Consider the following 24,635-nt stretch of genomic DNA (forward strand, 5'->3'; position numbering starts at 1 on the left):
ACATCAGCTTTCTTTCATTCAGCAGTACTTCACACAGTGTTAACACCTACATAGCAAAAGATTCAGCAACTGTACAAGATCAGTGGGCAGAGCATGCTAACACTTTTTGTGAAGCAAGTGAGGCATTACAACATGAATCACTTCAGACTGTTTCTTTAGGTCACCAGATTACTACTCTGATTTCACAAACTGTTTTTTTTAAGGTTAACATGATGTTCCCAATAAATTAAGCACTCATTGTTCTTATTCAATAACAAATCACCTTGATTAGATTCATAGCTGTCGTATATTTCAATGAACACTTCTTCAGTTTGCTCAAAAATGTGTTTGTCGGATTGGTATGTTGCTTGAGTATCGTCCAAAATCTTAAACATTGAGAACAATCTGCATCCAGGACGCAAGAGGAGAAGGATTTGTTTCCTAAAAAACTTTGAAGCACTCTGAGGCAAATAAGGATTTCTGATTTTGGGCTTAAAATTGTTTCTTGACTTGATTTACAGACAAATATTAAACTGCAACAAATGGTACATTTTGCATGTGTCATAAGCAGACACTGCAAACAGTCAATTGTCAAATGCACATTGCAATGTTCTTTAATCAAATGCTGTTATAAAACACGTGTCAAAATTTGTCAGGACATGGACATACCCTTATAGATTCACCCATTTTTTTCTAAACAGGCGTTTGAAAGCCCAGCCATGTTGGTGGCCATATTGGAAATACAGCATAACTTGCATAATCATCCTTGTGCCCTTTGATATCTGTCAATCAGATAGATCTGATACTCTTCTTTGGACCTAAGTGTTTGACCTATAGACTGTCTCACATGACAACTTTTTTCAATGACTTAACAGTTTGGTGCCTTGAAATATACATTCTCAGCTGCTAAATAATCTCTCTCAGGTTCTGTGATAAGTGATATAACACACCCCAATTTATGAATACGTAGTAAATCATGACTTGCAACTCACCAGAAACTTCTGGTAAATTGGTGGTGAGTTTTTTTTCTAACCTACCTCGGTGAGATGTCACAGCCTTGACGCATGAAGGCACCAAGGGAGAACCAGAGGCTGTTGAATATGCCAAACTCATTAGTCGACTCATTGGTCTGGATCTGCCCATCCTCGTACTCCTCAGTGTGCCACTCGTACGGGCTGAAGCGGCTGACAAGGAACAGCACCACGCTGACACCGATGTAGGCGAAAACAATGCACATCCAGATCTCGTAGGCCAGTGGGTCCAGGAAAGAGAAGACTCCTGGTTTGGATTTCTGAGGCTTCTTAATCATGATGGAGATTCCCAGAGACATGAAGGGTTTGGAGAAATCAATCACCTCCTCTCGAACCAAAGTGATGGTCAGCGGAGCCACGGCAATGTCTGCTTTCTATTAAACCAAATTACAAATCAGGGCAAGGGTTTTAAAAGGTCATTTTTGACTTCTCAAGCATCACATATCTGTTCTGCTAATAAAGCATTGTATAGAGGTGTATCAAAGAATACTATAAGTCATATGGTCTTAATGAGGGATTTACTTACCCCATAAACTAACTCTCCAACCATCCCATTCCAGATCTTGGTCTCTGCGTCTCTGGCTCCATATTTCCCATCCCCCACTATCTTCAGTTGGTATTTGAAGCCACAGTGCTTTGCTATCTCCGTAGCCAGATCTACACAGTAGCCCTCGTAGCGCTCATTGTCAACAAAAAGGTCGGCATTCTTCTTCAGCATGACATACGGAGCTTCCTGAAAGACAGAGACAAAACCAGACAACACTGCTCAGCACAAGAGGTTTGAATTACAATGCTTCAAAAGACCAGGCTTTCACACCCGCCTGACAGTTCATTAAGAATACAAAAGGGCATTGGTCTTAAACAATCACATCATTCTCTTAAGAAATAAGTGGCCCTCTTTTATTACGGCTGTCAAAATGAACACTAGGATCCTACAGACATGATGAGCTACAACAAGAAAAAGAAAACCATCCACTCCTTAAAGCAACAATCTGTAACTTTTCCAACTTTAATATTAGTTTCAAAGTCGCTCTTAGAGTGCAATTACTTTCAACAGGGAGAATGGTGTCCATTCATCCCATTTCTACAGCTCACCCCAGTCCCCTGCTTACAGCATATGAAGCTAGATCAGAGGCTATACCGTGACAAATACTGCTCCCTGAATTGCACAGAGCCGCATGGTAGCACATCTTGATGGGTAGGACTATTGGATTGAACACCTGCCACCCTCTGTTCTTCAACAGATGCACATTGTCAATGAGGGGGAGGTGTAACAGCACTGTGTGTGTTTACGCACACCAAGCCAAATTCCTTCATAATGTTGTTTCATCATATTGTCGAAATGGAAGACAAACAAACTCAATTAAAAGTACTCTATCCTAATTAAACCATGTGTATTTACCAAGATGGTGGTGACAATAACTGTTTTGTTTTCCATTCCTGTTGACTCGTTTGCAAAGACATCAGATTTGGTGACGGCCATTTTGTCAACTTCATTCCAGTACCCAATCTGTTTGGAGGAAACACAATAATATGTAGGATTGCATTAAAACCCTCCACAGTTACATTATGTCAAAGTAGGGGACCACAAAAATGCTTACCTTTACAGGACCATTAGTCTTTAACTCCATGATATTCACCGAGTAGTTGACTCGCTTGCCATGTTGATCAAATTGGATGTTTCCTGTCAGGCCTTCCACACGGACCTAAGAGACAGAAAATCTGTTCACAACATGGCATCTTCAAAGTGACTTTCACAGCATGTACTAATTTTCCATTGATCTTAAACTGACGCTATAATTGGAGGTCCTTCGGTTATGAGTATGTAAGCTTTGGTGACCCTTACAGCCACTGGAGTTTTGGGTTGTTACCAAAATAAAAAAAGAACAATTACTAGTACTTTAAACTAATGCAGTTGATATAAAAAAAATGTCCAATGTATGCGCAGTTTAGGCAGTGTCTACTCCAATTTTCTCTGAAAAGTTATTGAAAAGTATCAGAGCATTAAACATTTTGACAAACAAAGTTGGTATAATATAAGGAGTTATGGTTGAACATTTGTGGTAGTAGTTGTATTTGCAAAGTGTTATGAAATGCAGTAGTCACTTAATATGACTACTGCAAAATATGTATTTTTTTTGCCAGAGGCCGTCCTCTTAGATTTAGAATGGTATTCTCTGATTCTCTCCAGCTCGTCCATTTAAGCTTCAGAGACGTCTCTGAACCTATTAGGCATGAGCCACAGTGGAACACAGGATGGATATCCTGTTATTTTCTCCTCTTCCACAAAGTCATCATGAATGACTTCAAATGGGTGCTCATGCTGAGCGACAGCACATTGGAAAAACATAAGGAGGCTATCTGTGTCCAGATTGGAGAGGAGATCTTAGCATAGACACAGCATGGGATGAGACAGTTGGAAAAATATTCTCCACGTCTTCTCTTGCTGACTGCCAAATTCAATCAAAATACATTGGGTGTATCCATTCCTAGATTCCTGAACTCTTATGTATATCCAGACTTCCTGGATACCAGTCTATAATCAATCTCTATGGAGCGTTTTCTGCCTTTGTGGGTGTGATTTCCTACATTTTTAGTCTTTATTCAAGTCTTCACCAACAAAATGTGTCTTACCTGTTTCAGTGCTCTCTCAATCTCCACTCCCTGAGCCCAGGGAACGGCAGGGTTGGCCAGGCAGTCCCCAGTGTTGGCCCTCCTGGTAAAGTCGATGCGCTGTTTGTGCAGATAGCGGAAGGCCTCCGTCATCACCTGCACCGCGTCATAGGTCAGCGCTGATGTGTACTAGGGCAGAAAAATGAGAAAGACATTTTCAGAATAGGGCTCCAAAAGAGGTAGGAATCCCTGAGTTTAACCCGTACTATTATATAAACCCTCATCCAACCCAGGGGTAGTGAAATCCTGTGCAGTAAACATTTGATGTTGTCCCAAGGTTGTTTTCTATCTTTATGTACCATGCTGCTGGCTGTGCGCTGTCACTTATTATAGTTTGACAATTTTTCATAAAATAAGTCAATTTAAGGAGGACTATAAGGAATAGGATGCTTAGCTCCACCACCAAAGACCTATCTAAATATACTCTGCGGTGATATAAGGCAAACTACACTGGAAATGTCAATTATGTGTCCTGGGTTAACTCTTTGATCTCAAGAAAAAGCCTCATCATCATCATCACATTTTTTTATCGAGAAAATAATTATCTTACACAAGGTTAAACAAAATTAAAATACTCAGCTTATGGGAAAATGCATGTTAGTGCAACAGTGCATACAAATCTCAACATATGAACATAAGACGTTTAATAATGCATACGATGAGTGCATGTAAGTGTAAAGTTGCACAATGAAGATGGAGGCAGCATGATTTACTTTGAGGGCATAAACACATTAGAGTTAGGGTTAGGGTTAGCATTTAAGTGCTTTCAGTGACATTTTCAACCAACAATGCTGCACAACAAATATAGAAAAAAAAGACGTTTGCACACAGGTATCGTGACATGCATTACAGCTGGGCATACACTGTGCCATGGTATGAATGTGGTGGTGGAAAGTTAACTCACATTGTACAAGTGACTCATTTAGGACAAAGAAGCAAAGCTCATGAATCATGTGCTTCCACTGTACGGTTTGATTGTCAAGCCTGAGTGCTCAAACTATACGTGTTAAATGGGGATGGAGCATTGGCAATTGTCAGTAAAGTTTCCTTTGAAAAGTCCCACAGACAGGAGAAGAGAGATATGTATCCCACTCTATTAACATACATGAAGGGAGCAAAATATTAGGAACAATTAAATATAATGCAGTTCAGTTCCCCATCACCACTATGACTTAAGTAATACAATCTTCTGATTAATCAGCAAAAACCAAAAACTGTAGTTTTGTAAAGTATAATTCATGACAAGCTGTTGTAATGGATTGCATTAGATTGCCTTCATATGCTGCCCTTTTAAGCCCCGGGTATACTAAATGCTTTTAACTACGTGGTTATGTACATCCACAGAAATTAACTCTATGCGAGATGCAGCATAACCACTAGGAGCAGTGTAGAGTTGTATGGTGATGAGATTGGAAATGACAACATCGGAGACAGCAGAGAGCCGTTACAACAATGGCGGAATGTTTTGAAGAAAAGTTAACAGATCAAGTTCGCAACTACCCGCACTGTGATGTGTCATTGCCGTTGCATGGCTTCCAAACGTAAATCACAAATTCTGTCAGAAATGGCGTAAATTCTCTCTGTGTATACATGCATATACTCACCCTTATTTTATTGTCAGCTCCAGGATACTCCTTTTCTTCAAGGGCCTCCCATCTCTGGTCAAACTTGGACACCAAAGGATCATCAAAATCCACTATCTGAAAGCCTGACACGTTGGCACCGCCATATTGGATTTTGGATAGATCCCCATCAATAAAACCCTAAAGATAGCAAAATGTTATCTTTACATAATCTTTGAAATGTGCAATGTTTTGAAATCTACTGGAATAAATGGAGCTATTGTGTAAACTTACCAGATTGGCTATGATGTAGTGGTAGCCTTTGACATGTCTGCCAATTGTGATGACCTGCAAAGACACACAAATATAAATAGCATACAATGAAGCTCTCAAAGGAATTCTAAGATAACTGCTTTAAAATGACAAACGGCTCCAATGCAGGCTGTTTTTACAGTTTTTTGTGTTGTTGGACAAAATGAAAACGTCGACCACCAAAGATAAGACGAGCATAAATGTAATCACAGTAATATTCAAAATACATAATTCAACCATTATATTCAGACAATAAAATTTGACACTATCAGCCCTAACATGCCAGCCAGTTCTGGCCATTATCGCCTTTAAAACGTTGGGGTTCATTATCACAAACGCTGTTGAACAGAGATATCCACTACTCTTATCAGGAAAGTAACAGAAAGCAGAAAAATTGCGGAAAAATATTTCACCGTTGCAGTGCCTCAAATAAACGACACACCTGAAACTAATCCTCCTGCTTGACTGGCGTCTCCGTTTGTTGGGGCAGCTACTTGAAGCAGATTTGAATAATAATGTATTGGATCTTCTACGTAAATGCCTTTGACATGAAGCGAGAAACTTCCACCTGAACAGGGATCTGTTTTTCCCAGATAAACAGGCTCCGAGGCTGTGGGCATTGATTTCATTCAGCAACGATTAAGCAGACGTTGGCATGCTTTAAATGCTAATCGATAAGCCTCTCTCGCGGGTAAGAGGAGAAATAAAAATAACCTGTTTATGTGCATCTGTTTTGCCTTTAATTGCGGTTTTGTTTACAGCCTAAAAGGACAATTAGTGTAATTGTTATGGTGCTTTTCTACATCTGCTGGACGGCCAGGTCCACCAGGCAATGTTGTTTTTCCAAGTGCTGTATCAAAAGCTCATATTTCAGCTGATTATCACTTTTGTCCTACAGGAGCAATTAAGGGATAATGCCGTTGTTAACATTCCCTGCATTTTGGTAGAGATTAAAATACTGCTGATCATTTCCAAGTGTTATTTACTCTTACCGCTGTTTGTTTTCTTACCATAATGAGACCCCCCCCCCACTATTGTCTTGGCTGTTCAAAATCACATTTCATGACCAAATACTCAGAGTTTTGTTCTTAAGTATGCTTCATTTTGTACAATAGAGCTTAATTTTGGTTCAGTTTAGTGGACATTTCAGAAAGGAGTTTGGTGAGGCCTACTCAGTCCCTCGTTAACCAAATCAACACAAACAAATCCAATCTCTGAAGCCACAGTCACCACCACACATGTTTGGAGGCCCATGAGTGCTGCTTAAACAGCATTACTTCTGCATAAGTCTGTTTTAGTTTTTAGGACAAAAACTACTGACTCTGCTTTTAAGTCATTAGCATTCAAATTCACTAAAGCCCCCAGACCAGCAGCTTATGATGGCTAACATGGGAAGATTTAAGGTAGATTTGTCTAAGTTATTAATGAGTCACTTGACAGACTTTATGACTCCTCTACTTATCTTGAACATCCTGCAGATTTCACTTAATCCCACTTATTAGCAAAAGATACTTTATGGAACGTCCTAATTTAACAACACAAAAGAGTATCCCAAAGCACAATTGTTGGGATGTTTAGCCAGAGCCTCATCCAGGTTTCCTTATTCTTAATTCAGGTTAACTTCGCCCAGTCAAAAGTCTAGAGGCAGCTTTGAAAGACATAAATGTTTTACTTACTGTCAAGTCTCACCTAGAGATACTTTGACACTACTTTAACCCCCTGCGATTACATTGCAAAGAACACTGTCCAAATCTTTCAGGAGAACACCAGTATAGCAGATTGTCAACGACAACACATTTCTGAAGTTATGAAAGTAATGGTCTCATCGTTCATCGAGTTGAGATAATCCAAGAAGTTATGGATTTGTTTTGTCATGGGAGTGATGTCTGCATTTAAGATATTGCCGTACAAATGGAACCATTAGGACAGTCACCTGTTTGATACCTAGAATGGCCTCATTACACCCTGCAAAAGTCACTAACCAAATTCCCCATATGGACACTGAACATTTTATGTATGAGGGGAAACATGACATGACAACTCTACACTCTACCTGCTCCATGATGTCTTTAACTTTGTCCTGCTCACAGTCCAGGATCACCCTCCTCTCCTTCTTGTTCTCCAGATCCTGGAACAGCGAGCGGTAGGCCTCGTCCTTCCTCTCGTCCTTTAAGTTCCCCACATTGATGGCTGTCACCTGCCATTTCCTCTCTGCTGCCATGTCCAGAACAACCTGCAGCGTCGTCAGGCCTGGGGATGGAAATGAAGTGGGATTAAAAACGTTGTTCACACTGCCTGTCTTAATCATTTATCCATGGTATCCCTTGGGGAACTATAAACTTTTGGAACTGTCAAAGTTTCGGAGATATCCAGCTTACACATGGGACCATAAATGGTTTTTACCAACCCTGGAAGGTGGAAACATAGACGTTATTATGCATTTTGTCTGCACAGTATGTCTGTCTCCTCATGCACTTTATGAAGTGAATCCCTCATTTCCCTGATACTAGCTTCCCAGTAATACCACCAGGGCTTCTTTTGGTTGCATGTTATTTTGTGTTGGCGCATCTGCACTTCAACAAAGAAGTAAAAGTCAGAGCAACACATGCAGGAAAAACAGCAATGCAGATGCAGAGAGAATATGAAATAAACTTGAAACAATTTATTCAGCAGACTAGACATATTCAAAAGCATGGGCGTAGGTATTTTATTGGAGATTGTCTGCCTTCAGTGTCTGCTTATTTAAACCCAGTGGAGGTTGAGCAGAGAGTCAAAGCTTTATGTAAAGAGCCCATCGAGATGAGTCATGCGTGTTCAGTGATGAACCTGACCAACATGTAGGCGGAAAGTGGGTCTAATAATACTCTTGACTGCATCGACACCAAAAGTTTTATATCCCTGAGTAATGAGTGAGTTTTTAAACCGAGCTTTCTCGTCTTTTCTTCTCAATACTTAAACAGACGTTGGCTTATCCCTACTTAAGTTAGGAATTCCATTTTTGAGCCAACATGAGTAGTTCTCAAACTGCTAAAATACTTGAAAGTTTGAAAATCTAAATGTCTGTAACCTCAGCAAATGAAGAAATACCATACACCAATCAGCAATAACATTATTACCACCTGCCTTATATTGTGTTGCCGCACCTCTTGTAAGGTCAAGGCCAAAAACTGCCCTGACCTGACAAAACATTGGCTCCACAAGACATCTGAAGGGAGTGCTGTGGTCTCTAGCACCAAGATGTTTGCAGCAGATCCTTTAAGTCTTGTAAATTTCTAGATGGAGACCTGCCTGTGCAGCAGATGGATTGGATTGAGATCTGGGGAATTTAGAATCTACCTAATTGTTGTTTTCCTCCAGGCCACCAACTTCACCAACTCCTTGGTCCAGCTCTGATGCTCAGGTGCCCATTCTAGCAGCTTTTGACGATGGATAGTCGTTGGCATTGGCAACCCAACTGGTCTTTGACTATTAAGCAAATTGCACAACAAATTATGATGCAATGTGTATTCTGACACCTTTCGATCAAAACCAGCATTAACCTTTTCAGCAGTTTGAGTTCCAGTAGCTCTCCCGTTTGATCGCTCCCCTAGCACATGTATGAGCTTTGGTCCTGTCGCCAGTTAACCAGTTTTCTTTACTTGGACCACTTTTGGTAGGTGCTGACCAATGCAGACAGGAACCGGCCCACAAGAGCTGCAAAGTAGGACATGCTCTGACCGAGCTGTCTAGACATGACAATTCAGCCCATGCCAGAGTGGCTCCTTAGCATTACCATTTTCTTCCAACACATCAACTTTTTCTTCCAACACATCAACTCTGAGGACAAAATGTTCACTTTCTGTCCAATATATCCAACCCACTAACAGCTGCTATTGCAAACACATAATCATTGCTATTCACTTCACCTGTCTGTGGTCATTATGTAATGGCTGATCGGTGTGTTCTTAAACCTATGCAGCAAAGAGTAAACAGATCTCTGGTGGAGATAGTTTTGATAAATGTTGCTTCCACGGCCTTTTCCCTTTCCTCGTCTTTTTGGATGTCTTTAAGAAGAGTGTGGCTTCCTCCATTCTTTTCTCATTCCTCACTGGCTTCACACCTGGTATAATCGAATAGGCCATTTTAAGGACAGCCTGCAAACTCAAGACTCATCACATTACCTTTAGAGACCACACTTTTTTTGTGAAGCAACTATCCAATAACCTGTCCCTGAGCAGGCTGCTTGGACTCTAAATCCTGACGTGCTTTACTTGAAATCTCAAAGAAGTAAATGGCTAATGTTTGTTCAGAGGTGTTCAGACCACACCTAAAAGCACAAACCTTTCAGGGTCTTCAACGCAGGTTCCCTGGCATTAGAAGGGGGGAAACTCCTTACTGCCTCAATAATATAATTAGGAAAAGACCCTCTTTAAAGCAGTACAATCCTTAGATATCAGCTCTTTATTCCGTACGTAAGAACAAGAAAGGCTAAATGATTAATTGAAGAACAGACAGATGCTGCTACATCAGAGTAATTCAATTACAACCAGCCAGCTGTCCATCATTCTGAAGAGCAGTCTGTAAGAGGCACATTCAAACTCATACTCCCAGCACCCTCTTGATCTTGTTCCACAGCTGTATCTCCGGTCATATTGATCCCTGGTCTGCAGAGGGCATTTGGAGAGCGGTTTGATAAAAGGTCGAGTGTTTCAGCCCGCCTTGCTACTGCGAGCTGAATTACAGATGTAATCAATTTCATGCGACGCGGCAGTGGGTTTTATGATGTTGGGGAGGAAAATGGAGGCTTGCAGTTTTATCTGAAGGAACTATACATCATAATTACAGTAAGGTCATCATGGTGTGGTTAAATCTGACGCTCTCATCAATGCTTATTAAAAAAGATAATTAGAATTTATAGTGATTCACCGTGAAGATAATGAAAGGACAGAAGCAAAAATGTGGGAGTCAATGTTGATGCTGCATTAATGGTGGTTAAGAGTGAGATTAAACGTCCTTGTGTCATGCATGTTAGTGTGAAATGTGGCCGTGCAGGTCATCAGTATGTCCAAACATCAATGCCATTGGCTTATTTTTTTCTGCATGCTTCTTTCGAGGAGCTTCTGATGTAGCAGTCTCATCACATTTCTGAATTTGCATTTCTAGCTGCAAGCTGCTCATTTAATCTCTTACTCTACACATCTACAGCTTTCCACCTACAAAGAAGAAACGGTGTAGTAGTGTTTACTCGAGGATTGAAAAGATAGTCCCGACACAGAAACATGAAATCTGTAAAACGGCATAACCAGACATAAAAAAAAACATCCCCAGTGTCCGGTAACCGTAGCAGCACTGTTTTTTTTTCTTCAGTGAAGTCTCTGTGGTGAAATGGACCTAACCATGAGTGAAAACAGCCACAGGCAAGATTTAAAAAATAGATTAGGATGGTAACACAGTTTGACATTTTATCTTCTTGGAAGGGTCCCTTCTGTGCGGGGCAGGTTAGCTGAGAAGTGCAATCAGCACTTTGTTCCCGCAGTAATGACTTTATAATTCATTCAAACAAAAGACCATTTTTTGTTGGATTACTTGCTTTACATCACAGCTCGGTTGTGCCTTCCAAAAAAGTCAAAAACATTTGGACTGACATGTACTATGGACCTTATTTCACACGCTTTGTGGCGTTGTTGTTTAACAGGCGTCTGATGAATTTATTAAAAGAAAAACCTCATTGCTGCTCTATATCAAGCTGACACTAATTTCCTGCTAAGTCCACACTCTGTGTACTGTATGATGCATATCCCCCTTGGTTATGAATGCCTTATTATTGCTTCGGCTCAGAATCAGGCATATGTTACGTCTTGGCTCACAGCCAACATAATGCCATCCATTCAACCAGGCACAGAACAATGCATCGGTGACCGCTTCTTTACCTCTTGACCTGGATTTAAAAAGGCTCCCGTGGAGAATACAGAAACATGCGTTAGTTTGCAAAGCAGCGTTTTGGGAGAAACAGTTGCCATGACATCGTTCTCCTTGACAAGATTATCTCCTCTCTTCTGGTGGCCACACAAGCAGCCCTGACTGTAAAAACACAACTTCATGCTCATTGATCAAAAACATGTGAAGGCAATGATGTATGTGACTGTGTAAGCATATGCATAATGTGATGCAAAACTATTTAAATGAGGCAGGAATGGTTTATAAATAATGCATGGAGGAAAGCGGCTCAATGCCTACAAATTCATAATGGCCATAATCTCTTTACATCAAGCTATTGTTTTCCTCCATCATCCAGAATGGTAAAGGTCCAACATCATTCCCGCAGGTATAACTGTCCACTCTCTGCATACACTACTCAGAGTACCATCTCTCTTACAGACTCTCTAACCGAGTGCTTCAATTAGGAGAATAACTTCACATTGATAACAGTGTAATAAGACCCCCTAGATAAAGAAACACTATTTTGAAAATTTGAAAGAATATGGCGCTCAACCAAAACGGTAGAATCTCGTTTATTCTGGCAGGATAGTCATAGAAAATATATGAAGGCTGTATGTCACGCTCGAGCTGCATACTACTCCTCTCTAATCAAGGAAAACAAAAGTAATCCTAGATACCTTTTCAGCACTGTAGCCAGGCTGACAGAGAGTCATAGCTCCATTGAGCCTTGTATTCCTCTAGCCCTCAGCAGTAATGATTTCCTGAGCTTTTTCAACAACAAAATTCTAGACATTAGAGACAAAATTAGTAACCTCCTGCCCTTACCTGGTGCAGATACGTCTGATACGGCAGAGACAGTTCCAGGACCAGATATTAGTCTAGACTGTTTTTCTCCAATCGACCTTTCAGAGCTAAACTCAATTATTTCTGCGTCGAAACCGTCAACCTGTCTTTTAGACCTAATCCCAACCAAGCTGTTTAAGGAAGTCTTTCTGCTTATCTTAAGGAGCTACTAGTGCCGTACTGCCCCTCGAGAACATTACGGTCCCAGAATGCAGGCCTACTAGTGGTACCTACAGTCTCTAAGTGTACTATGGGAGGTAAAGCCTTCAGTTATCCTCTGGAATCGTCTTCCAGCCGGGGTCCGGGAGGCAGACACAGTCTGTATTTTTAAGAATAGACTTAAAACTTTCCTTTTTGATAAATCTTATAGTTAGGGCTGGTGCTGGTGTAGACCAGCTGTTAGTTATGCTGCTATAGGCTTAGACTATATAGACTATAGACTACCGGGGGAACTGGCACCTTGAGCTCCTCTCTCTCTCTCTCTCTCTCTCTCTCTCTCTCTCTCTCTCTCTCTCTCTCTCTCTCTCTCTCTCTCTCTCTGTGCATATACAGAACATCATATTACTGCATGTATCTATCTGTAAATCTCAGTCACTAACCACCTACTTTCCTGGGAGCTCTTGGGCTCCTCGAGATCGTTGGTTGACGGCTTGCCAGAACAACCCCCTCTCCACCGGATTGTTGATGGACAGCTTGCCTCCCCCCACCCCATTGCTCCCTATCCCCCTTTCTGCATCTTATCCCATCTCTCCCCCTATCCCTTTCCAAGCCCGGCGCAGTCTAGGCCTGTGAAGGCTGTTTCGTCCGGCTGAAGATTTCTGCCTTTTAATAAGGCAGTTTTTTCTTACCACTGTAACTTTTGCTGCTTTGCTAAAGTGCTCATGATGGATAGGCCGGGTCTTTGTAATATAGCAATAAGTAAGGTCTTTTACCTGCTTTTTGTAACATAACAATGAGTAAGGTCTTTTACCTGCTTTTTGTAACATAACAATGAGTAAGGTCTTTTACCTGCTTTTTGTAACATAACAATAAGTAAGGTCTTTTACCTGCTTTTTGTAAAGTGTCTCGAGATAACACTTGTTATGAGTTGACGCTATACAAATAAAAATTGATTGATTGATTGATTGATTATTTAACTATCAGTACATGTGAATAGATCATGCAGTGTCAATTAAAGTAAAATGAGGAAAACAGCTAGGAGGGTTTTTTGTCATGACTGCAAAGAAAAACCTTTAAGGTAAATCACTTATCATAACTACATGCAGGATCCTAACCCCCAATTTTCACATATTCTGTGCGCAACGCGATCCGCCATCAACGCGCACTGTGCTGACATTCGCTGCGACTATAGTCAGTGGTCAGTCTCCGGAGCGTGCCAGCAGTGCCACTGTGCTCTGCTCAGTTTCAAAAGCGCTGTGAGTCTATTTTCGATGGAGCACGCTCCAGGAACGCCTCAAGCTGGACAGAGTATAACAACCCAGACAGGAAGTCAGACAAGGAAATGCACACAGCGTCTGGTCAATTTCAGAATAAAACTAACTAAAAACTGACTCATGATCATATTTTCATCACTTTTTTTGCACACGGATTGTGGAAATTGGGGGTGTTTTTTTTCTGAATAACAAAAGGCAACAGGGTTAAGCAGAAAGCAAAGATAAGCAGTTTTTTTTGCACCAGAAACAAGATGAAAAACAAACAGCGGCAAATGAAGACCTACGTTTACATGGCAAATGTTCAACCAAATGCGTTTACACATGCAGCACAATCAGAGCAGTTGGCTTTCATTGGATTGCGGTTTTGCACAACTGATGATTGTAAGCCAATTACTCCTCATTGTGTTATCTAATTTAAGAGTCTGGTTAGGGTAAGGTAATTAAAAACTTGGTTGAGGTTGTGAAAAGACAAAAGAAAAGATACAAATTCTTCGTCTGTGCCGGGTCTTTTGGTCACTATGTAAAGAGCACCCTGCTTCCTGTGATGATATTGAACATGTAAGACGAATTGAACACTGTGTTTTGTTGTAAAAAGGCCAAGTGGTACAAATATGATTTCCTTTTTCTTTCTTTCCCTTTCTTTGTTCCTTTTCAATGAATCCAAGTAGCAGCACTAACAAACCCTCAGAATTGGTGGGAGCATGCACTTCTCCGAGTCTTACTGAGAACATGTCTGCATTCAGCGAGACAAAGGAATGTAATTAAGAGTGCCTCTGAGCGCCTTTCCGCCCACATACATGCATCCATTATCTAAACTGACTTACTGACAACAGCTGACAACGCTGGTGTCGGCTCATCCATTAGCCTCAACATGCTAATAGAATTCATCATAACCAGTGGCAACTCCTGCTCCCTCTTTGACTGAGAAACACCCACACACATCCTTGCATCATCTACCAACCCGCTCAGTCACTCACAATCTCTCTCTCTCTCTCTCTCTCTCTCTCTCTCTCTCTCTGTCTCTCTGTCTCCCTCCACACTTTGGTTGCCATGGGAATGAGTGGATCACACTGACCTAATTAGACAGCCATGCAATGATGAAATATGCACAACAGGCCCTTCAGTGGCGCCGGGGACGTACAGTAGGAGACAGCGGGTTAGAGTTAACGTTTAGCAGGAGGACAATTTAGAACAGCAGGTTGAAAAGCGCCCTCTGGTTTTGGACGAGGAGCGGCGTTTCCTGTCTGCCATCAGTCAGCGCGAGGCTGACTGGGAAGATAAGCTGGGGGATTCTGGGAGGAGAGCAAGAGGATGTGGAAATGAGACGAGAGGGGAGGAAGGGTCAAGCATCTATGGATGTGGAGTGGAAAAATAACGTCAAGGCTTATACCTGGTAATGTATAAGAGCTAGTCCTCTCATCATAATGCCCCACCCACCCTCATCACATCAGAGGGAAAAAGTCTAAATCCTCCAAATGCTTGGGAAGCCACAGATAATGAAATGTATGAGCAACACTCAAAGCTAAGACACTTTGCAGAGTGAGCAGAGACATTGATAATTACCCCAAAGAAGTCCTAAAAGGCACCGACCACACAAACACAACCAAGAGGTTAATTTTTTAAGAGACTGAAATTGCTGCTGTGATAACGAGCACACAGCTAGCAAGCAAACCACGCCCTAATTATGCATAACTTTTGTCCTTAGAAATGTAAAAGTGTGAGTAAACAGTTGTCATGAATGTAGTAATTGACCAAAAGCTTTTATTTTATTTTGTTTTATTCTGTCGTAAAAATAGATTTTCTAACATGGGGCTGAATGGGGTTTGACTCGCTTTTGGAGCCAGCATCTAGTGGCCACTTGAGGAACTGCAGTTTTTGGCCTTTTTCTCTTTAGCTTAATTTCCCGGCTGCAGAAAGTTAATTAGAGCTTACTGTCATTTCACATCAGAATGTTCTGGACCGCCTGGACGCCATCGTAAATTATTTTGTTTGGCAGCAGAAGACTTTAAAGGCTTTATATGTGATTTTTCACACTCAAATGTAGAAATCAAGTTTATCCTCTGAAAATAACTCTGTGAGTCATGACTGTCTACAATGGGTGTAACACCCGAGTCCCACTGTCTGTGATGTTTTCAGAGTTTTCCGAGTCATATTTTCAGTTTGTTTACATCGGCGGGACAGCCGGCTGACTCCTCCCCTCGCGAATAAAAGTAGTTTAATTGAGGGACTAGAGAAAAGAAGAATAACATACTGTACTCACTGCTTAACTGTGTTTCTAGATCACGCTCATTTCAGGTAAATTTACATGTAGTGTGAAGATACCAGCATAATAAAGATCGCTAGCATTAGCATGCTAACACAACAATGCAGCGCGAGTTGTTTTGGTTTCATGCTGGTGCTCAAGGGCGACATCTGCTGGATCAAAAAATCACATATAAAGCCTTTAAAAGCTGTTCTTACCGTGACCAACTTTAGCAATTCGGAGAGTTTCACCCACATGAGTTTACTAACCCGTACTCGCTGTCGGGTCAGTGGTTCAAAGATCCAGCTAAATGTGATGTAATCGTAACGTCTACTAGTCCACAATAAAAGCAGTTACTGTTAACAGAAGTGGAGTGAAGGCAGAGCATGTGTTTGATAGGTGGAAATGTGCAGCTGGGGAAGCTTAAGTGATGGGAAATGATTGAGAGTTAAAGGTAACATGGAGCAGAGATGCAACAAATCCCTCTTAAGCCACCGGCACTGTTCAGCTTTAACACTCAATAGAAAGCAGGCTTCCCTGAGTAGATTCTCTTCAGACTTCCTGAAGGCTGTCAGTGCATTATTTAACATTTTTTAAGCATTTCATTCACCAATTGAATGTAACAATGTCAAAGTGCTCACAGCATACTACATATAAAAACAATAAAATATGTTTGTTCTATATAGGGAATGAAGGAGATTAAAAAATGTAACATGAGAGCTAAGCATCACTTAACAGTGTTATTCAGCTGTAGCTGCAACCATTGATGTATTAATCATTGCATTTACTGTAAAACTTCAAATTAAAGCCCATCCCAATTAAAGAGCCCATATTCTGCCCTTTTTGGGGTTCGTATATTTAATCTATGTACCTACTTTTGTATGTTCACAATAGATAAAGTCCGAAAAAAATGCTTCCTTTTCAGTAGCACGGTGTAGCTGCACGTTTTGAAATAAAAGGCAGATCTCAATTAGAGGCCCCTATGTTTAGTGCTGATTAGTTAGCGGATTCAAAATAAGCAGAAAAAGCAGAAAAACTAAAATTCTGCTCAAGAAAAACAGAGTGATGCTGGTGTGCGTACCGGCTGTGCAGCCAATCTGCGTCTTAAAAATCAGGATCAAATGAGTGGTTTTTTTTTACTAATGTTGTGCATAATTATTTGCTCTGGTGTGATCGTTCCACGTTTATAGACTTTCCCAAAGTTTTTGTTTAATAATAATTAAATACTTGTATTGACGCCTGTCCCAAATATAGGCAGGGTCATTTCATAGACCGAAGGAAATAAAAGCCTGGGCTATTAATAGAAGTTTTACGGTAACTGAAGAAACAGTATTAAAATAAGTATTGGTTGAATGGATTTTTTTGCTGTTTGGAAACTCTGCGCAAGAAGAGGCTGCTTTCCCCCCCAACAGTGCAAAACCCAGAATCACGATTAGCAGACGACGCTTTGGAATGACACAGCAAAGAGAGATTACACACAAACTGAAGTCATGTTTGTTTTGCACTCAACTTTCTGATATTTTAAAGAACCACACTTGTAATGTCCGGACCCTAGATGTGTGTGCAAAAACAGGAGGAAATAAAAAAGTGTGTTGAGAAAGAACTATTCACGCTGCGAGGAAAAAATGTCTGCTATGAAAAAAAAACAATTTCAAGACTTAAATCAGTGTGGACTACAAAAGAAGTCCCAGATGAAAGGGATCAAAGAAGTGAGATGAAATAGATTTGAATATGAAGTACGCCTGGATGTGAAAGTTTTTAGGGAAGAGGACTTTTCTTCTTTGACTGTCTGGCATCAAAAAAACCTTCTGTGATCTGATCCAATTACAGGTTCATGCGACCTGGAAACACTTACTTCCATACACAACTTCAGACTGCAAAGTTTTCACAAAGTGTAGACGACACAGACTCTTTTTTATTAACTTAAATGTGCAGACTGATAAGTAATTAGCGTTATCGCTTCCATTTGGAGACACTATTAAAAAGCATCTCTGACTCATCAGGGGGGATTGATTCGTCTACCGGGCTGATGGATCAGGAGGTTGGTGATGCTTGACATTGAGTTAGAGCTTGTGTCCAGATAATCACCAGTTTTTATCTACTATCCAGCCGGGTGTGAGAGTGTGTAAGTATGTGTGTGTCTTTTGTGTGTATACGAGTTTGGATTTCTAAAGAGCACAATCTACCCAGAGGCTGACAGTACAGACCGGCAGCTCCCAGAAGTGAAGGTGTTAGAGTGAAGCAGTGCAGAGCTGAGAGGAGCATGAAGTGAGTGCTTAGAAAACCCTCATTTAAAAAAACAAAAAGCAACATTTTTGATATCAGATAAAATTATATAGCTGAGGAGAGAAACCTCCCATGTATCCCACTAAGGGCTGTGCTTAACCCAGATGGGTAAGGGTGCAGATAGCGTTTTTTTCTGAGCACCAGCAACTTCACCCAAATCTTCTGTCAACAGACTGTTGTCATAGAGACAGGACGGTAGTGCAGCGCTTTTCTTCTCAGCGCACAAATGCTTCATGCAAACGCTTCCAAGCGCACAGCCAGCGCTTTTCTGCCCGGAAAAAACGCTAAGTGGACACGGGGCCTAAGAATAATATTTTGTGATTAAAACCAAGACGTTTGTTGTGAGGTTGTCACGATACCTGAATTTTACATTTAGATCTACGACTAATAAAAATCAAGCAACCTCAAAACCTGATGCGATATCGCGGCTGCAAAAAAAATTAATTCCTAGGCACCAAATGTTTGGTTATTTGTTTGGTTTTAATTCCCAAAGGTTTGCATGCAAACTCCTGCACACTTTCCACATTGCACAACGTCACCAACGTTTTTGTCCAATGTAGAGAGTACTGAAAACTAACTGATAAATAGGACTAAAACAATAAATAAACAGAATAAATCGTTTGTTGTAACAAGGTGGATATTACTGTAGATTCATCATCATGTCTGTCCGAGAGCAAAAATGAAATGAGACATTCAAAGGCACAGTGTGGACTTTAGTCCCAATCACTGGGACTACAGAGAGACGCTGCACTGTCTTAACTACGGTGCACCTAAAGGCACAAAAAAGCATGCAATTAACAGGATTTGGAGTGAATTTCAGACCTTAACCGCAGTCAGACAGTCATATTCAGCAACTAACTGCAATCACCCATTCAATTGTGGATTACTCTTCTGCTATTGTAATGGACATGTGGGTTCAGCTGTGAAGTTGTAGTAGTAATAAGTACTTCTAAAAACTGTGAGCTCATATCATGACCTCATTATGCAAACCAATGACTCATTTATGTAGATGAAGCAAGAACGTCCACATCTGCAGGGCACATTGCCTCCACTGTATGCCGTAGCGTACTCCGACTGTCTCCATTCCTCTTGGCATTACATAAAACAGAGTCTCAAACACAGCAGGTGCACTACTTGATCGCATGTGACAGAAGAACCAAAATGACCTTTACCTAGAATTACCTGTGCTGTGCTACCTGCATGCAACGTGTTTTGCATATTTTTTACGGGTTTGTACTGGCTGAAGCAGCTTAAGCACAATCTGTGATTGCATGAAGAAAACCTGTTATTTTTTTAATCTGTTCAGAAATAATTTCCTGTGTGTAATAATATGTAGCTGTAGCCTCGTATGTATTTCATTAAAGTCTGTCACGCTTTTCCCCAATCCAATTTCCAGTGGAAACACATCAAGAGGCAACAACAGCTGCTGTGTTTTTGTGATTTAATGATGGCTGCATTAGGAGCGGCAGGGAATCAGACGTGGAGAGAAGCTTTTCCAAAGCACAAAAAAAAAAGAAAGTGTCCTCAACTTACCGCGATCACTATCGTACAGGTAGGCAAACTTGTCCCACTTGTAGTACTCGATGAGGCTGAGCAGGGGCCCCTTGATATCGGGTCTCATCTGGATGATGAACTGCTGAGTCCCGTCCAGAGGGAAGCTGGGCGTGATGAAGGAGACGTGGAGCGTCCCGCAGAAGGACGTGATGGTGTTCACTGACTTCTTGTCGTAGAAGCCGAAGATGGCGTACACTCCTCTTGAGAACTGTGAACAGACTGAAGCAGACGAAAGGGGCTTGTTAGCGTGTGTAACAGGGGGATCCTTTTTGTCAGAACAATCACATTTCTCTATCTTGAAACAAACTCTTGTGACATTTATTTCACGGCTCCTTGCTGTAACTCCTGACAGTGTTTATATACTGTTACTGCAATCCTTTACTGCACATTAGAGCTACACACGAGCATTCAGGGACGGCTCTTCCAGTTTCTCTTGTGGTGGATTAATGGAGAGCTTTCCGTAAGTTGTGCCAGGGGAGAGCTTGTGTTGAACCATGATAGATCCACTGTATGCCAGTCACTGTGTTAAACTTTAATGAGTGGCCTCATGACTTTTTGATACACTGGAAATACGTTAAATATGAGTCAAGTATTCACCAAAACTGCACATTAACATGTCATATGGGATATTCACTTGTGCTGCACGAGTATATGCTGTACTGGTGCCTCCTGTAATGTTGACTCCTCCTATGAGAGCAGGGCATACACAGCACAGAGCACTGATAAAGCAACAGCTATTGACAGTTTTATCTGGTCGAGGGACACACTCATTGGGGAAAAAACACCAGCTCATATCACTCTGACAACTTTAGAACCTTTAATACAAAATGTTAAAGGAGCTCTGTTCTGCAGATCCATAGATATAATGTCACAATGTTGCATGTCCGTAAAAAACCTCTGCAACTGTTTTTTCAAACATAATAAACACAGTTGTTGGCAAAATCGCAGGATGTGGTCTACTGCTGCTTTGAACAAGAGAACTTTGAATTTTCTTTAATTCATTTAATTTCAGGTGGTAATGTGATCCAAGGTTTACAGCCTTTGATGGAGAAGGCTGATTGACCAAACGTAGATCTACGATGTTGTATGCTACAGTTTCCATTCACAGTGCTTCTTGTTACCCTGTTTCCGTCCTGTCTTTGAACATATCTGGAGAGAGGTTCAGGGGCCAGATTGTTGATACATTTAAAAACAAGCTCTCAAAACTGAGTAAATTGTGTTGTTTTTTTTCAGTATGTGAAAGTGATGCCACCGGACAGGTTTTTTGTCCATTATTTTCAGGGCCTGGTTGTATAGTGATGAGAGGTTTCTGATTCTAGAGGGTAAAGCTTGTGACCAAACTGTCATACAGTATAAGAAATGAGAGAAAAGCATTGAATGCATGAACACCTGTGCTGCTTGAGTTGGTATGTAGTGTCTTATTAATTTAAAGAAGTTCAGGTTGTTCTTGATTGGGGTTTTTTTTGGCCAGTACCTGACGTCAGGTCCTGTTGTCTTTAGTCAAATAGTATCACTCACTGGGAATCTATTGGGTAGACAAAGTAAAAGAAAGAAGCAGGGTGCTGTCTCAGCAGCGTGTTGTAATCAATTTCATCTGACACTTATCCTGCAGCAGTGATTCAACGTGTTAAAAATGACAACATAGAAAGTATCAATCATCTGGCTGATGGCAAGGATTAATTTCAGTCTGATTCAGATTCAGCTAAAAGTCCTCCCCAGTAGTTTTCAAGCTATTTGAGTCATCTGTCTCTTGGTTGAAAGATTAGTGTTTGTTCTGCCCATGCATACATCCTGTATGTTCCTCGGGATTGTTGGTGAGGATGGCCTGGACCCCCCTCCCCTCCCTTTACCGTGCCAGAAGCCCAGTAGGCCTTGTCCTGGCAGCAGAAGCCAGGCTCTCGAGTAGACTGAGCTCCCCCAACCTTCAGGGAGGTGATCTGGCACTACTACCACTCGACGTCCCCGACCTCCAGCCACTCCCATCGGATTGTGCTATCCCAACCATCACCTGACGACCAGCCACCCCCATCGGACTGTGCCGTCCCAACCATCACCTGACGACCAGCCAGTACCGGACTGTGTCGTCCCTTAACCATCGCCTGACGACAAGCCACTCCCATTGGACTGTGCCGTTTCCTAAACCTAACCCTAACATGACTTCACTGAAACACTTGAGCTAGAGGCTGCCAGAGGTGCTGCTTGAGGGATCCTTACAGCATTACATTGTAAAGTATTGGTCTGCAGAACAAGCCGTGTTGTTAAATAAGTTAGACACACACACTTTGGACGCCTTTAAAACTAAATGATTGCCTTTGTTAGGATACTTTAAGGGCAAGTAAACCAGCATTTGTTGATGACTTTGTGAGTTCACATGAGATTATTTGTATTTCATCCACATGTTGTTGACTCTGCAGAATCCCCTTTGTTCAATAATTCATGCTCGATGCTCAGGTACGTACAGAAGCGTACCTTTTTCTGGCGTCTCCCTGTCATTATGCACAGAGTGCAGAGAGAGAAGGGCGCTGTGGGCTGGAGGTAAACATGAACGTCTCAGCAATCCCTGAGGTTGCAGGCTGTTTCTCAAACACTGTCAGCGGATTGGCATGTAGCTTGTAAATGTGTATCGATCAAATGTGAGTTAATCAGGCTTATTGACTTGGACTTGCGTGTCCTCCAGTGTAATTTAACTAATGAGTCATTTCCTTTTTACACAATATAACGGGAATTTCTTGCTGACAAAGGAATCTGGAAGTCCATACATCAGATATTAGCAAGCGTGGTCTAAGTACTGTAGGCATCCTGCCACTTCTGCACCGCCTGTAGAAGCTTTCATTGATGAAATGTTGCATGCTGGGGAGCAGAAAGAGGCACTGCTGTGGTCTTAGAAAAATGAGAGAGAGGAAATGGTAGTGAGCAGTCTCAGATTCAGGCTTTGCTCTTCAGCCTCTGTGTTAAGAGAGGCTTTTTGGGAAAGATTTATTCAGTTCCTGCTTAAATGTTTCACACATAGTGAGTGCTCTTTACAGCCGCTTTCTTGTACTGTTAAGCACAGAGCGGCTTCATTAGTAAAGTTTGGGTCCAAATTACCAGCAGCTCATTAAAGTTTTTACTCCAGCGAATGAATCAGGCAGGCTGCAGCGCTCCCATCTTTTGTCTCAAACTTTGTCCCTGCTGAAAAAGACAGACTCGCTTTCACCATGCAAACTTAAATCAAACAAAGTTCCTCTGTTCTCCAAAAAGAGCTGTGACATTGGAGGAGTTATTTGGGGCAGCCTTAGTTCCTTCAACTACATTTTTGCACAGACATTTGGTAAGCTGGGATAATTGCAGTAGAGCACACCAAAGACCTGAAATGGACTGTGGTATAAAAACCAGTTCAGAAGATGATCATCTCTGCTGCCTTGTTTGAATTTAATATTTGTATATGTTGGCCCTCAATGCCAGTCAAATGTTAAGCTCAAGCTGCTACGTATCAACCTGCCTCTAGCTGAGGCTGTGTCCATATAGACTGTCAGAAGCTCCGGTTAATGGGCCTGCTCTCCTGGCTCTACTACCCGGTTAAAAACAAGCACAGTGGACCGATAGCATCTCGTAGTAATAAAGCGGTTAGGCAGTATTTTGAAAGAAAATTGAGATAAAAATGTATGTAGGCTGTGTGACGCCCTGCCCTCTGTCTGCATTTGTTTGGCTTCCTGGCTTGTTAGACAGCAGGCGGAGTCAGGAAGGCCATTAGTCCCACTGGGTACACCTGAGTCCATCAGGACTCTGCTTATAAGTGGCTTCCACTCTAACTTGTCTCTCTCCTCTCTTTCTCCCAGGCCTCCACCAGCTGGTTTGCTTTTGTTTGCACTTTACAACACTACACTCATCCATACATTGCATTCATGACTGATTTGACTGATTTACATAATTATGATTGTTTGATAATAAATTAACTTCCTTTAAACCTTGTTTCATGTGTGATACCCTTCCTTTGTCACTTACCAGTTCATGACAGATGTGTAAGGTTGAACTGGCATATCGGCCATCGCATTCAGGCTAGGATTGTGGATGTTAACGTGTAAGGAGGACTGCATTAGCATTAGCTGGCAATGCTAATGTGCACAATTGTCTCAACTGTTTTCTTACCTTATGACTAGTCAGTTAGTCTGACTTTAAATTCTGTTCGACCAACTAGGAAATAATTTGCCGTGGAACATTCTTGTACACAATGTACAAGCCGTGTGTGGAAGAGGTTACTACAATGGTGTAACATCTTGAATAAACGTCAGCTCTGATTGACCACCTTTCTTTGACTGCATCAGCCACTGATGCTCATGGAACTTGTAGTATTTAGAAGATATTCATCACCAAAGTGATGTTAAATACTTACACACACTTGGCCATAACCTAAAACTTAAATATCTCTTCCATATTAACTGATACTTCAGTGTTTTTTGTATTTCCATGGTGCATCAGCAGTATCCCAAGAGCAAACGTACAGCTGTCAACAAGTTACTGTAATGTTCCATTGACATTTATGATGAAACAACCAAAAGCAAAGATCATAATGTAACACTAAAAAGAAATTGACTATTGTCCATATATCATGTATATATATGTATCATGGTGTCTCAGAGTAAACACACACCCTGATGTACACTTTTTAGTAACTACTGTGGGTGAGAATTTAAAGCACAAGCAGGCACATTTTAAGGGGATGAGTGGTTCCTAATGCAAAGTAATCACTGATAATTAATTGCTGCAGTTAAATCCATACTTGGCAGTTACTTTTCTAAATCAACCACCCCTTGGCAAGTGG

General features: G+C 41.3%; 1 protein-coding gene across 6 annotated transcripts in view; it reads right to left on the reverse strand.

Annotated features, from left to right (window-relative positions):
• The window catches only part of gria2b (glutamate receptor, ionotropic, AMPA 2b), a 62,256-nt gene that overhangs the window by 9,179 nt on the left and 28,442 nt on the right, over positions 1-24,635 (reverse strand). For all 6 annotated transcript variants that reach the window (XR_010666849.1, XM_065958549.1, XM_020645082.2 and 3 more), the window contains exons 3-11: positions 19,814-20,053; positions 7,611-7,807; positions 5,540-5,593; positions 5,288-5,446; positions 3,645-3,812; positions 2,612-2,716; positions 2,413-2,520; positions 1,537-1,743; positions 1,017-1,384 (exon numbers count right to left, since the gene is read on the reverse strand). Coding sequence is in view for 5 of the 6 variants with exons in the window: in XM_065958549.1 (XP_065814621.1) it covers positions 1,017-1,384; positions 1,537-1,743; positions 2,413-2,520; positions 2,612-2,716; positions 3,645-3,812; positions 5,288-5,446; positions 5,540-5,593; positions 7,611-7,807; positions 19,814-20,053 (1,606 nt within the window). In the remaining variant the exon portion in view is untranslated. The remainder of the gene's footprint in view (positions 1-1,016; positions 1,385-1,536; positions 1,744-2,412; positions 2,521-2,611; positions 2,717-3,644; positions 3,813-5,287; positions 5,447-5,539; positions 5,594-7,610; positions 7,808-19,813; positions 20,054-24,635) is intronic.

The sequence above is a fragment of the Labrus bergylta genome, chromosome 9 (genome assembly GCF_963930695.1).
Source record: "Labrus bergylta chromosome 9, fLabBer1.1, whole genome shotgun sequence".
NCBI lineage: Eukaryota > Metazoa > Chordata > Actinopteri > Labriformes > Labridae > Labrus > Labrus bergylta.